This window comes from Tuber melanosporum (assembly GCF_000151645.1).
Source record: "Tuber melanosporum whole genome shotgun sequence assembly, scaffold_105, strain Mel28".
Taxonomy (NCBI): domain Eukaryota; kingdom Fungi; phylum Ascomycota; class Pezizomycetes; order Pezizales; family Tuberaceae; genus Tuber; species Tuber melanosporum.
The window spans coordinates 1-15,158 of NW_003298761.1; the positions used below are offsets into that span (position 1 = coordinate 1).

A 15,158-nucleotide genomic window follows, 5' to 3' on the forward strand; every position below is an offset into this window, starting at 1 on the left:
CACTCCCGACCATCGAACGCCAGTTGCTGTCTGCACTGGAAGACGATTGGAAAGCCCTGGAAAGGGCCATCGGGAGCAAGGTCGAAGGACCCCTGGAAATAAACATCCGCGGGGTTCCCGACATCTTCAAAGACGAGCTCCAGCTCGCCAAAGACCTTTGCCCGGTTTGGGCCGCCAAGGTCTGGGACTTTATGAGAATAAAGACCCAACGGCACTCCAGGGAACTGGATGCCAAAAAGGAAAAGGTTGCGGATGCAACCACAACCCCGATGGAAGTTGATTCTGGGCCTTCCACCCAGACCATCAGGGAAGTCATCCGCGAGGAACTTCGGCACCAGAAACGGGCCGACAAACCTCGAAACACCGGCAATCAGGTAAGTTCATCCTCCTCGGATAAACTTCACGCCACTAATTCTTCACTAGGGAAAAGGAAAAGCCCCGAAGAAACGATTGTCGGGCTCCGGCCAGCAGGCCCGTACCAAACCAAAAGGTATCGGCGCCAAAGGGATTCAGAAGCGGAAACGCATCGTGAGCAATCCCAAAGCTGGTCCTGCTCCGAAGAAGGGCAAGAAGAATTAGAAAATAAGATTCGTTCTTCAAATTGGTCAGTAGAAAACCCTTCTTCCATTCCGCGAGAAATCCTCGATATCCCCCATGAAAAAGCCTTAGAAATAATTCGATCACGCATCCCGTTTACCACGGTTGTCAATGCTGATTTTCGAGTAAAACTAGGACCTGGGGTATCGTCAATCCCTTCAGAAATTGATAACTTTCTTTCTTTGGGTCATAGGTTTCTTGCGCCTCCTGTTTTCGGTTTTGATTTTCCTGTAACTGCTTTCGATTCTTTAGCTAGAAGAATTAAATGGAAAGTTTTCTTTGCACAAAACCGTAAAGTATCTAATGCCATAAAAGAGGATCCGAGATGGCGAATTCGTAAAGAAGAGAACAACTCGATCCCACCATTCACACCGACATGGGTTGAAGACATGCTGCAAAGAGGAAAGAGTGAGTTGGTTCGCCAACTTACGTCTATACCCACTGCAGTACGATCCTCGCGTAGACATCCTTGCTACAAAAGAGAATTGATTGCGCTTCAAACTTGGAGAAAAAACAATAACCTGCTGGTACTCCAAGCTGACAAAAACCTCGGTACCACTATCGTGAGACAAGAATGGTACTTGGAAAAATTAGATCGTCTGGTACATAGCAATAAGGATTTTGACATGATCGGGGATAGCAGATATGCTGTCTGGTCACGACTCAAACCAGTCCTTACCCAGATTAAAGAGTATAAGAACCCCGAGATGCCTAAGGAAATCTTGGACTACATTATGCATCCGATAGAAAAGTTTGACTTTAAGGTCGAAGAACTACCACGTTTTCACGGGCTCCCAAAGATTCACAAAGAACCCTGGGCCCTTCGACCAATTGTGCCTTGTCACTCCTATCCACTTGCTAATGCGAGTAAAGTCTTATCTCAATGCCTCAAACCGTACATCAAGGAAAGTAGGTGGATCCTTCAATCCACGCAAGATCTTGCCAAAATCCTTAAAGATTACCGAACAGACTCCACTGAAAAGTACTGGCTCTGCACCGGCGACGTTGTCGCCATGTACCCAAACATCCCTCGGGACCGTGCTCACCAGATCATTGGTGAAACAGTGGACGTTGGTTACGACGATAATTATAAAAACATGTATATGGACCTCGCAAGATGGTCAGATAATTATCTTCTGTTCGAATACCAAGACCAAGTTTTCTACCAAAAAGAGGGCCTTGCTATGGGTATCCCTTCGGCACCTGATGTTGCCAACCTATACATGGCCCACTTTGAAAACTCTTTCGCGGACCGCTTTCCGCTATACAAAAGATACATCGATGATGTATTCGTCTTGGTTTGCGCGCCTACTAAAAAGGCAGCATACAAACAATTGGAATGTGTCAAAGCAGACGGCCTCCAATTGACATGGTCGGTACAGGAAAAAACTTGCAATTTCCTCGATCTTTCTATCAGCCTCGAACAAGGATATATTTCGTTCAGGCCGTACCGAAAACCATGCAACTCCTATGAACGTCTCCCGTTTATTTCATTTCACCCACTACACGTTAAACGTGCTGCTTTCGTGGGAGAAATATGTAGGATGGCTCGCCTTTGCTGGAACAGCAATGTCTATCATGAAGAGGTATATCACGTGAGAGATATATACCTTCAGCGAGGTTATCCTAGACGTCTTTTACAAACTTGGATTTCACAAGAATCCAGCAAAAGATGGGCTCAAAGGTACGATGACACACCCGAGGCCCTTGGAGGAAATCCCATCTTCCTGAAATCTGTTTATAATGACGTATGGGAACACATAGAACTTCGTAAGGTATGGACAGCCATGGAAAATGGCCTCGACAGGACTGATACTCCCCTCGAGGACGTCTCCCATATCATGTTATCACTCCGAAAATTTAGGAATCTCGGAGAAATCAACAATAAGTATAACGCTGACATAATTCGCGGTTATAGGATCTCGGAAGAGACCGATAAAAAGGACAAGCCGGCCCCGAAGGTCCCTGTCCCCGCGCCTACGAAGACAACGGCTTTGAAACCCGTTGAACAAAGTGGAATGGTAAGGAGAAATCCCTTCGCCCAATCTGCAAGTAGACTTGATCGATACGATGTTGACGGATGGCATCCCCAGGGATCCCGCCGCCATTAAGGTGGTTAACTACGTCCATAAGACGGTTCAGCCCGCCTAATTATAAGCCCGTTTTTCCTCATTGGAGGCGAATCATTAGGTTGGTTCGGACGGCAGCTTTAGGTATGATGGAGACGACACCAATCGTTACATCATCATGTATCAGTCACTACTACCCATCTCTGGTAAGAGAACAGCTCGGCCACGGAGTGAAATCCTGACCCCAGCCTAACCCTAACCCGAACCCTAACCCTGACCCGAACACTAACCCGAACCCCTAACCCTAACCGGCTAGTGTGGCTAGGCGGTGTGGCGCTGTGGCGTTGTGGCGCAGTCACGTGAGTGGCTGGGCTGTGGCGTTATGGCGGCGTGGCGGTGGCGTGTGGCGGTGGCTCATGGGCACGTGATGGCGTCACGTGGTGGCTGGTACATGGGGCTGAAATCTCTTGGCGCGCCACTTCCGTAATAGGAAGGTCGTACCCACTTTCCGAATTAGGAAATTTTCCGTAATAGGAAATATTTCCGCTTCAGGTAAGTGTCCCGATTTGGAAGTTGTCTAGACTAATCCGGTACACACCTCGGCTATGCACGGATGAGCTCGTGCATATGCGCATGCAGGCATGCATGCACGTTGCCCTAGTAGGGATAATCTTAGTACGCACATATGCGGAACGATGACTACCTATTTTGGCAAGCCTTCTGGTTCCGGCTTACTTGCAGGATGCATGCATGACGGCATGCATATCGATAACGATATGCGACACCTCGCATGGAATACGAGGTCGCCGACGCATAAAAATTCCCTCACACCCACTTACGTGCGGCGAGGAAAGATTTTTTCGCATCACACCTACCAGCGATTTAACGACTTCACTGCGTTTCTCGCGACGAGCGCTCAGGGTCAAACCCACGCCCTCGCCTTCCACACCTGATGGACTTTCATCCACCATCACCTACGGGGAAAGGTATAAGTATCACCCTTCTCCCCCCGTCCTGACGAGTTGATCATAGGTCAACGAAACAAACGATCAATCTACTTTGATTATTGTCGACACTTTGTTTCTCACGATTACAACAACTCTCACGTCCTCTTCCCATCAGCACAGCTGTCCGCCCGGCTAGAGAATCGCCTCGCTCGCTTCGCTCGCTCGGCTCACCCTAACCCTAACCCGAACCCGAACCCCTAACCGGCTAGGTAGCTAGGCTGTGTGGCGCTGTGGCGTTGTGGCGCAGTCACGTGAGTGGCTGAGCTGTGGCGTTGTGGCGGCATGGCGGTGGCGTGTGGCGGTGGCTTATGGGCACGTGATGGCGTCACGTGGTGGCTGGTACATGGGGCTGAAATCTCTTGGCGCGCCACTTCCGTAATAGGAAGGTCGTACCCACTTGCCGAATTAGGAAGTTTTCCATAATAGGAAATATTTCCGTTTCAGGTAAGTGTCCCGTTTTGGAAGTTGTCTAGACTAATCCGGTACACACCTCGGCTATGCACGGATGAGCTCGTGCATATGCACATGCAGGCATGCATGTGCGTTGCCCCAGTAGGGATGATCCTAGTACGCGCATATGCGGAACGATGAATACCTATTCTGGCAAGCCTTCCGGTTCCGGCTTACTTGCAGGATGCATGCATGACGGCACGCACACCGATAAATCGGTGTGTCACACCTCGCTTGGAAATACGAGGTCGCCGACGCACAACTATTTGCCTCACACCCTCCCACGAGCGGCGAGCGCAAATTTTCGCATCACACCACTAGCGATTTTACGACTTAAATGCGTTTCTCGCGACGGGCGCTCAGGGTCAAACCCACGCCCCCGTCTTCCACACCCGATGGACTTTCATCCGCCATCATCTACGGGGAAAGGTATAAGTATCACCCTTCTCCCCCCGTCCTGACGAGTTGATCATAGGTCAACGAAACAAACGATCAATCTCTTTTGATTATTGTCGACACTTTGTTTCCCACGATACCACAACTCTCACGTCCCCTTCCCATCAGCTCAGCTGTCCGCCCGGCTAGAGAATCGCCTCGCTCGCTTCGCTCGCTCGGCTCACCCGTCCTGACCAGTGGATCATAGGTCAACGAAACAAACAATCAATCTCTTTTGATTATTGTCGACACTTTGTTTCTCACGATACCACAACTCTCACGTCCCCTTCCCATCAGCACCGCTGTCCGCCCAGCGAGTGAATCGCCTCGCTCGCTTCGCTCGCTCGGCTCACCCTGAAAAAAATTTAAAATTCTTCTCAGGAAAGAAATTTAAAACTATTCTCAGGAAAAAGGTTTCTTACCTGTATCCTGATCACCGCTTGCATTGTTGACTTCCTGCAATCTCAGCTCTGGTAATTCGCAATATTCTATAGTAATCAGTACTGTAATTCCTTGAACTATGATTGCTATTCACATACCACTTATATGTGACAATCGAATCACTATAAAAATATATCTCTTAGTCTATTGATCTTTGAAAATATACTGAATCAACTTACCATTTTTCCCTTTCTTGCCACAAATATCTAGCTCTTGCTCCTCTGAAGAACTATAATCCTGAACCTGTTTCAATCCTTCTGTAATAAATGTTTCTTCTTAGTAGACAACCAATAAGTTTATCCTATCTAGAAGTACCTTGAACTGTTCTTGGAACATCTATTCCTGTTAGAAAACTACTGCAGCCAAATCACTAGAATATTAACACTTACTTAATTTCCTTCCTATGTTATTCTCCACTGCTACTCTTTCAATCTCTATATCATGTAGTATCTGCTCCAATCCTGAAAGCTTAGGCCAGTCAGAAGACCTTTTCTCAACCTGAATGTCTTCCTGTTTATCTGAGGTTTCCATAATACATAATTAGTCCAATACCCTTTCATATTTCTAGTTAAACTTAATTCATACCTTGTTTAAAACTGAATGAACTTTCTTCAGTTTCCTCTCTTTTCTGGTGGTCTTCTTGTATGGACTGAAAAGCTTCCTCTTCAGTTATTTCCATATTATGCAACATATGCTCAAATCCAATCAGCTGTGGCCACCTTCTTGATTTCTGCTGCAACCATTCTGCTAACTCATTCTTCTCCAAATTGTCCAAGCTATCTTCTTTAGTCATATCTACTGTATCTTCTGTTAAGGCAACCTGAGATGTTGTCAGCTAATGTTGTATTGCAATTAAGAATAGAATTCTACTTACAGAAGGATGCCTGACTTTGGTAAAGGTTGGTGATAGATTCTTCTGTAGGTTGTTAGTACTCTCTGGTACTACTAACTGTAAGTAATTTGACAGTCAGCTTACAGGATAATAGGACCCAATCAAGAGGATAATATCACACTTACCTGATAATCAGCTGCTTGGTGGAGCAACTCATCATGTATAGTATTGAGATTATCAGATTTGGTCAGGGGTTGGGGTTTTGATTTTGTTTGCAAATATCTTCTTTTATCAGAAGCTTGTTTGACAGATTTTTTTTCCTCCACTGACTTTGTTGGTCTTCCTCTCTGATGGTGAGACATGACTGTATTTCAAAAAAGAAAGTAGTAGTAGATATTTTGTGCGAAAAATGAAAACAACAGGAGATAAAATAGACAGGAGGAGTAGTGTTGTGTTTAGGTAGAGGAGGAATATCTTAGAAGGAATGGGAAAGGCAGAGTTACTTAGATAACAGAAATTTTTCTAGCTTGTGAAAAAATATAAAATTCTTCTAGTGTGAGAAAAAATTTTAAATGTTTCAAGGATGTGAAAAAATTTTAAATTTTTCTAGTATGAGAAAAAATTTAAAATTCTTCTAGCGTGAGAAAATTTTAAATTTTTCTCGTATGAGAAAAAGTTTTTAAATTTTTCTAGTCTGTGAAAAAGTTTTAAATTTTTCTAGTCTGTGAAAAAGTTTTAAATTTTTCTAGTATGAGAAAAAAAAATTAAAATTTTTCTAGTATGTGAAAAAATTTAAAATGTTTCCTCACGCTCAGATATTCATATCTGAGAATATTTCTCCATACATTTTTAAACTTTTCACCATAAAAAGTATAAGAAATACACAACAACCAATGCCACAGTGTGAATGCTGTGACTCAACTTTGAATCCACAACAACTTTTTCATTTTTTATTCAATTAAGACAGCTTTTTTTTTATTAATCTTGTAACTTTATAAAGATCTTGGAAATGTAAAAAACATTTAAAATAGTGTTGGGTAAATTTTCTGTATATGTTTTTGTTGTGGTTTTTCCTCTGAGTTTCGTGTTACAATAGAGAATTTCTGACCCTGAGTTTGGCTATAGAGTCATATATGTGAAACAATAACATAGCTGTGACTCATAACCATGTGTCACCTGAAAACCTTTTCCTCGCCAAGCCGCATTCGTGACATTGCTGGACGGGGGCAGGGGCACCACATGGAGCGATATGCTAGACAGCTTAGCATTAAGGTAGGAGTTGGGTACTCATGAACGCAGAGTTGTTATAGGAAGCTTTGACAGTATATGAAATCTACTTAAGTATAGGGAAGTTCTCATCTGCTCTGGCAATTAACTATCTCTCGAAATCAGGACTTAACTGAGTAAAGCTGTTGCTTAACAATATTAAGTTTTACCGTTTTGTTTCTTCAAACTCTGCTGCTGAGACTTTGAAATTTTATTATATTTGTTCCCAGAAGAATTCATCTCAGCGCAGTTGCAACCTCAGGGTCCATCTTCCTAGAGGGAGCCCCCGTTATGTCTACCGTAGCCACCCGTAATAATTGAATCTTTCCCTAAAACCTCCAAAATTCCCTTTCTGGTCATGACGGCCAAGCGTAGAGAGAACGCTAATTCTTACGGCTTGGACCTCAGATGCTCAATTCCACCAACCTATCAACAATCAACCTCCCTAGCCAAAATTATTGCAACAGAGGAATCCGGCAATGCAGAGTTAAGGATCGCCGAATCCATGGGAATCTCCTACGGTAGCAACCAGGAAGCTTAAAAAAACAGACGTCTTGCAGATTCGTGGGAGAATTTACCATCCTCTGATCTTTCCGTACTCTGTCATGGGCTAGGGTTAGATAAACTACTACGGTTCCTAGCAGCCACCAAGAGAACCCTTCATCACTGCGCACGATATCATAACTCGATTAGCGAATTTGAGCGTATAATACGTAAGCTATCTTGTCTCTTAAGAGAGTTTATACCCCTGGCCTGCAAAAAGTTGCCCTTGAAACAAGCCGGAATTCGGCAAATAGCTGTATGATACCTGCTCCGACATCCCACCCTTACTGTGATCTCCCAGGCTGCACCTGAACTTCTCCTAGCAGAAAACACCGCACCGCCAGAGTACTTGGGTGGAGAAAATAACAACGGCAAAAAAGGGTAAACACAATATTGAAGAAAATTGCGAGGAAATTCAAATCGAGGAAGTGGAGAAGAAGCGGGACAAAGCTCCCGGTAGGATTGAGACCAGATTGCATGAGCAAGATCGAGTATCGGCAAGCCTGGGGAAATACAGAGTTACAAAAGCAGCAGGAAATATATGTCACAACATCACAGAGTAATGTCCATGTCGCGACACCCCCCGCAGACCTCTAAACTCTCGGGGTTCGTCCGGGGACCCCTATGGCCTTACCAGGCTGACTCCCCAACAAGCCAGTATGGCGCCGATCGCCCTGTACATCCACCGCCTCATGCCCTAACTACGGCTTCGCAAGCGTGACGAGGCAAAATAATAGCTCCTCTCCCCCCGCTAACATCAATGTATCCCGCCCTGGAAGCCCCAGATGGGTGCCCATATCAGATAGGAGTGAAATATCTCTCTTGATATCTCGCTCTCTCCTCCCGTCCCCCCCTCTCATACCCATATCCAACCAGCCGCGTATCTGCTGTACCTTTGACTCCTCCATATTCGCTCCCGGTTTGTGCCAATTCTTTTGTATCATAATTATAAAAATGGTGTCGAGAACATTTGAGAGATGTCTGGATGCTTGCAACTCTATAATATTATGAGAGCTCCCAACAAAATATTCGTTCATACAAAACCAGTTTGGTGTAATTATACCCGCAATAATTTTGGACCATTGCAACTTAGGAGCGCTTGAAGGCTACCGAATGGCATTTCACCGAAAGTACCTGCTATTAGTAAGAACTATCCCCAATAACCACCCACAAAACACGTTCATCAATTATGTTAATTGGGATACTTTTGGTGCAAAGTGGGAGGGTGCAAGGATCCCCCACCTCCTAGTGGCACTGTACTAGTACTGTGCGCTCACTCGGATAAAACGCTATCTATAATTAACTAAGCAAAATATATCGCCGGCCATAAACAGCTAAGCAGTTTCCACCGGATAATGCAATAATATTATGATACAAGAAGCCCAGCCTGCACCTTTACCCAATCGAGAATAATAACAAAAATCAAACCCATCCACCCCGCGCCAGACTGGGAGAAATGTAGAAAGTACAAAGGAAATGCAAACCACGTCGGTGGTGTATGCGACAATAGTACCAAACCGATAATATACATGAGACAACCTGATGAGATATCTCCCAACAAGATTATAGACAAATTAATCAAAACATCCTCCCCATCACCGGCAAAGACGTCCGTGCTCCAGACTCTTCCATATTTCGTAGCGCGCGTTTGAGCGTTGCCGAGCGAGCGCTGTATATCGACTCTGTATACGCCGCTGAGCAGGGAGTAGAAGCTCGCGGGTGTTGGTGTTGAGAACTGGCGTATGTATCCCCACTACGGGTAGACCTGTACGAAGGAACCGACGGCGGAGCGGGTGCTGGGGCCATCAAGTATTCGCCCGACGATGATGCCTCATCAATTGTAGATAGGTCCTCGACCGAGGCATGGACCGACGGGGGACCAGCCCATTCAAAAACTCTACTTTGGGGGCGTCGGAAGGAGGATAACATCCGCGGTGGTGATTGCGGAGGAGTTAGTAATCGATGGCCCCGCCCCTGTGGGAAGCGTGGGGAGGACTGGGCGGAACGGGCGGTAGTTGGTGGGGATGTTTGGTAGGTGTGGAGTTTCTCCATTATGGAAACCACTTTTTCGACGATGCTTGCTGCGTCTTGGGGAAATGTTAGTTGGTTGGGCAGAAGAGTTGGGGAGGTGTTGCCAGGCTTACCGGTTTCCCCGTTCTCAAACAGGTATGTTATCCGGCCGTTGCCTTCTCGTTCTATGTTCTCTCCCATCCTGCGCAGCATGCTGACGCTTGGGCCGGTGAACGAACTTGCTGTGATGGAACTTATGAATTGGATGGGGCTTGGGACTGTGCGAAAAACGTCAGGACAAACTAATGATTCCGTGGGGGGTACCCTACTGTATTGACGCAAGACATATTCCCCATCCACGCTCTGCAAAACCAAGTGTACACCATTGGACGGGAAGCAAGGCACTAACAATAACTTAGATCCCTTAAACACTCCGTTGATATTCTTCTTTTCAGATGTGATATCCCCCTTCAGCCGCACCGAGAAGTTCTTGCTCACAACATCCGCAATGTTCATCTCAAATATCGCATCGTCTTCAAGGTTATCCTCCAGTGCCAACGTATTATCCCCTGACAATTCCACCGATTTCTTGAATAATAACAGCGCCTTCTCCGCCTCAACCACAGCCGCACTCTTAGCCTGCGATCGCAGGAAGCTACTCCGGTTCTTCCCCTTGTCCGTAAATACCAGCCGCACTTTAGTCTGAATCGGCTCCGTTGATTGATTGTCGTCACAGATCCTCACTCGTACACTCGACAATGTTATTGATGCACACTGTTTACGGGATGAAAATACCGGACTAAAGCTCTTCCCTGTTGCATGTAAGTAATGGAAACAGGATTCGGAGCCGATGAGTCAATACCCATGTCCAGGATAGTCCTTTCCTTCTGCCTTCCGAACCGCAACGTTACTCGAGCGAACCTCAAAAAGGGGTCATCCTTAAAGGGGATTGTCTCGGGAGAGCTGGATGCCCAAATAGCGGACTTTGGTGCTGATTTATACGTGGCGAAGCCAATTCGGTCAACGTCTCCGTCTGAACGCCTCCATGATCCGTCTGTATTAACCTCTAACTTTACGGATACCCGGCGGAGGTAAGGGGTTTGCTTTCTGGGCCGCCTTAGCTTTTCTTCCCTTCTTCATATGGGTGAGGGGGCTCACGAGCAATTCGAAATGAGATATAGGCGCTCCTTTGATGCGACACCGCGGTCGAAACCTATACCAAAGGGTCTGGCACGTTCTTCCTTAGGGCCTTGAAGAAAACGCTTTGCCGCAACACCATTAAGGGCGGTAACGTATGACGCGAAGTAAACATCCTTCGCTATACATTGTTAGACCCTAGAGGGGGCTTGTTGGACCGAGATTGGGTCGATAGATACCTTCATCGGAGAATTTAATCCGAACATAGTGAGCATCAGCTCCTGTCTCGGGATTGCAGCAAACATTGTAGATCTTCCAAGAGTATTCCCTTTTAATATCCCGTACACACCTAGTGGATATTGTGCCTGAATTAAAAAGGTCAGCACTTGTCCCCCAAAATAAAAACTCTCCGCTGAGCAAACTGACTTCGGAAATTTGCACAACGTTTCTTCCCTGCCATCGTTGTAAGCAAGCGAGCAACCTTCCGCATCATTTCCCACGACTTGACCAACTCACCCCACAAGCCCTCTAAGCTTCCAATTGGCTTTACAAAAATCGCACCCGGAGTGAACAATTCTTCTGGCGCAATCTTAACTTTTGTTGTCCTTCCCCGACATTCGCCTTGCTCGCTCCTCGGCAGACTCCATGCTATGTAATCCAGATCACTGCATCCGCTCCAGTTAACCGAAGAACGAAATCTGTAAAAAGAACACCATACATTTCGTCCATTGAATCCCACCCCACTGGTAGCACCATACCCCCAACCCTATCCGTAAAAAGCGTCAAGCCGAGAATTGAAATTTTAACAAAGGTAAAAAGGGAAAGAAAGAAAAAAAGATTGAATGAATTCCAGATCCAAGTCCTCTCAGAGGAAATCCCGCCCTAATGCCGATGTTGAACGAGAAATGAAAACGAAAAAGGGAAAGTAATGAACGTGAACAGCAGTCCGGAACAGTTAAAAGCAAAAGTGAGATGGAAAAAAAACGGCAGCCAAGGGTAGATATATAAGAAAAAAAGAAAGGAGGGTCCTGACGGGAAGGAACACAGGTATCACGGACTCAGGATATCGAAGATGGTAGCTACCTGTAACTGCGCCTTGGAGAGGGAGAGGATCAAAAAAGAAAAAAGAAAAAAAAGGGTGGATCTATACAGAGGTCAGATATACCTGCTTAAGGAAGGCCAGCCCGTTAAATTCTCATCTTTCGACGATGAATGGTTCCGAGCTTATTGCCCGACAGATTGTCCTGGCCGCCACTTATACAAATACTTGTGCTAGTATAACACCCGAAATAAGTATCGCGAGTAGATTGGCGAATCAGACGCCGTTTCGAAACCCTACTTTTATCGTCACACCTTATCCTTCCAAACCGCCACTGATACTATTCCCCAGCCAGTGTCCGTATTTCTGGTACCGCGGACGGGAGACAAGGCATGCACGAGCACTTGTCCGAACTGTCTGGACACATCTTTGTTTCTATGTAAAGGCCTTGAAACCGCCAGGACCGAAGATGGATCCGGGGGATTGTTCCCTTTTCCCCTTCTTCCCCATTCTGTCCTTCCGAGAGAGGACTAACTACCGTCACTCGCTAGGTGTGACAACCATTCTTAGTTGTGCGCCGCGGAAAATACCCCCCTTGGGCGCTTCAACTCACGGCGTCAACTGGCTCCAAAGCAGAGAGTCAAGGATCACTATCGATAAGGACGTTTCATCCAGAGACCTGTGGCATCGCTGTGTGGGCTGTGGCGACGGGTTCCCTCTCTCCCTTTTCCTGTCATCGGCGCCAGGGGAATAGAATAGGCTACCAATACCAGAGTAGAGCTCAACAAATAAGCCTAGTCGTGCCCCCATTTAGGATGAAACCAATGAACAAGAGATGGCAGCAAACTGTAGAACTACTTGTACAGTACTGTGCCAGTACGAGTACAGTACCGTACAGTACACACCACCTCCAGTCATGCGCGATCGAAATCAGAAGCACATTGATGACTGAGGCATCCTAGTTCCTTACTCGAGTACGGTAGCTCACGTAAACCTGAAACCAACCATCGCACGGATCCGGCATGAGAATTTGTTCATCAAGCCAAGCCGCATGGAGTCGGCTATGGAAGCAGGAATTTGTTGAAAGCTTGATTCGTGTGCTGTGCCGGTACTGTACTAGATAAAAGAAGCTTTCCCCAGATTTTGCGATGCGGCCGCTGCAAGCTATGCGAGACAGCCAAATCAATGCCTTTGCTAAGGCCACGCCAGAACCAGAGGATGATCCGACACCATTGGCATTGAAGCCGGCCATGAGTGTTTGATACTGCAGCGCGTGCCGGAAAGTGCAAGGAAACGAAGGCCGGGGCGACCAGGAGGAGGAGACTTCGAAACGAGTGGATATGCATCGGACGCATCGTATTTGTCAGTACCGATCCATCTCACCATACAAGTATAATAGATGCCTGCGGATTCCTAAACAGCCCGATGAAAGCGATATCCGCCCAGCGATTTCCTATCACTCCTCCGAGGCAGCAGCGCCGGAAACAAATATGTCAGCGCAGCGCACTATTTCTACTACCCTGAGGTTTCAAGCCCACATACGGATGTCCACCTTGGAGGGTTAGGGTTACAACTTACCCTTTCGGGCGAGGGCATCAGGGAAGAAACAGTGACTATCGCATGATGCAATAATACAAGTAATAATATGATATTCTGCTCGAGCAGATTTTTCACGTCGGGGCCGCAGGATTTGGAATAAGGGGTTCTTGCCGAGACGAGGATCACAGCTATTACTCCGCACAAAGGCGAGCAATATGGACCACCAACATCGACATAATAAATCACAGTTCGAACATGAACAACTGCCAATACACGGCACGAGCACAGCACAGTACCATCGAAGCCAAATCACCAAACAAACCAACAGCCCCCAATATCTTCCATAGAGCTCTTAGTAATATATTATTAACAAGGAGTAACAGCGCGCATCAGTCCACAGTGGACACCAACAATCAACGTTAAGTCCCGGTACCGTACAAGTACGGCACTCGGGTAATAACTGGAATTCCTTCTCCTGTCACACGGGTCCTGAGCAGCTCCTTTCCTCCTCCCGTTTTGGTTGGTTACACTTAGGACTGATACCTTTACTGTACGATACCCCCATTCATACCTCAACCCCTTGTGTGATGGAGGGAGGAGAAAGGTCGAATAAATTCTGATTCCTAAAAGGAAAAAGGGTATGATACCCCATAATCTTAAACCTCACTGACAGTATTCATGCCAATATATCGTATATCGGCAGTATCTTGGCAGATTGCCGGGACCTTCAACCCAGCTCAAGATCCGCTTAACGCATAAAGTTCAATTTCTCTGAACACGTCATTGTTATGCGTTAGTAATCCCAACCAACGGTGAGAAGAGGGCCCAAGGCAACTGCTCCTGCGAGCATCAAAACGTGGTAGCACTTGTACGACGATTTCCACGAGTTAACCCCCAGTACTAGTAAAGTACGAGCACAGTTGGGCGCCGGCCAGTCCTGCGGACGGGTATTCCGAGGTCTACTAGCAGAAGGGTAACCGTAGCCTCTACTTTCCACTATGACAGTACTCGTAGCTTCTACTTGCTCCTTTACACAGGTGCTCACTCGACCCGTCTGCCGTCTTTTGTCCCTAAGTCAGCCGTCAGCTGACTAGCTGCTAACTGGAGAGGCTCATGAGCAACCGATAACCATGGTACAAGTACTCGAGTACTCGTACGGGGAGGCCTACCGGTGCTCGAGTTATCCGTGACCCCGCCGTAACCCATGATAGAGTAACTGTACCTCCACTACTGACCCCTGTAGCCATTACAGACAATCATATGATCACCGTAAGCTTCGGTTTTCGTACATATAGCTGACCATCCCCTCCGTCCCCAATGCCATCGCATCTTTCACATCACAAGTTCATTGTTCCTCACTCGTGATCCGCATCGAAAGTTTTACTGCTCTTGGCAACGGGTCAGATCTTTATCTGGCCGCAATTGATCGGCCAGCGGAGGTAAACCACTCGGTCGGGCAAGTCGTCGAAATCATAATACGCTTCCCACCCCCTCGCCAAAACCAGTGTTGTCCCCGCACGCAGTCCCCTCTTCCCCCCCGCATTCAGTGTGCTTTAAAGTTTGGTGGAGAAACAGAGCCTGTGTCACTTTGCAAGGCGCCTCACCAGGGCCTTATTTACGAGATGACAATGGGGCGATGGTACTGTGCCAGCACAGTACGATACGAGCACGGTATCGTACAAGTGTACTGTCTGTAGCACTTCTACCGGTATCATGGCTCTTTTCTCCGACCCTTCCAGGGGAACCAAACCAAACCGGGTTGAGAACATTGTGGTCTACTTGTACGAGTACAT

The 15,158-nt window shown here is 46.7% G+C and overlaps 1 protein-coding gene; it reads right to left on the bottom strand.

Annotated features, from left to right (window-relative positions):
- Nucleotides 1–9,218: 9,218 nt before the first annotated feature.
- GSTUM_00000138001 (uncharacterized protein) lies at nucleotides 9,219–11,789 on the bottom strand (the record flags this gene model as incomplete). XM_002835364.2 has 9 exons in its annotated part: nucleotides 11,506–11,789; nucleotides 11,304–11,452; nucleotides 11,214–11,240; nucleotides 11,027–11,152; nucleotides 10,809–10,968; nucleotides 10,513–10,757; nucleotides 9,980–10,462; nucleotides 9,785–9,928; nucleotides 9,219–9,727 (listed from the first exon to the last, which is right to left on the bottom strand). The coding sequence occupies exons 1-9, from the start codon at nucleotides 11,541–11,543 to the stop codon at nucleotides 9,219–9,221; spliced, it is 1,881 nt and encodes a 626-aa protein (XP_002835410.1). The 5' UTR covers nucleotides 11,544–11,789.
- Nucleotides 11,790–15,158: the final 3,369 nt, after the last annotated feature.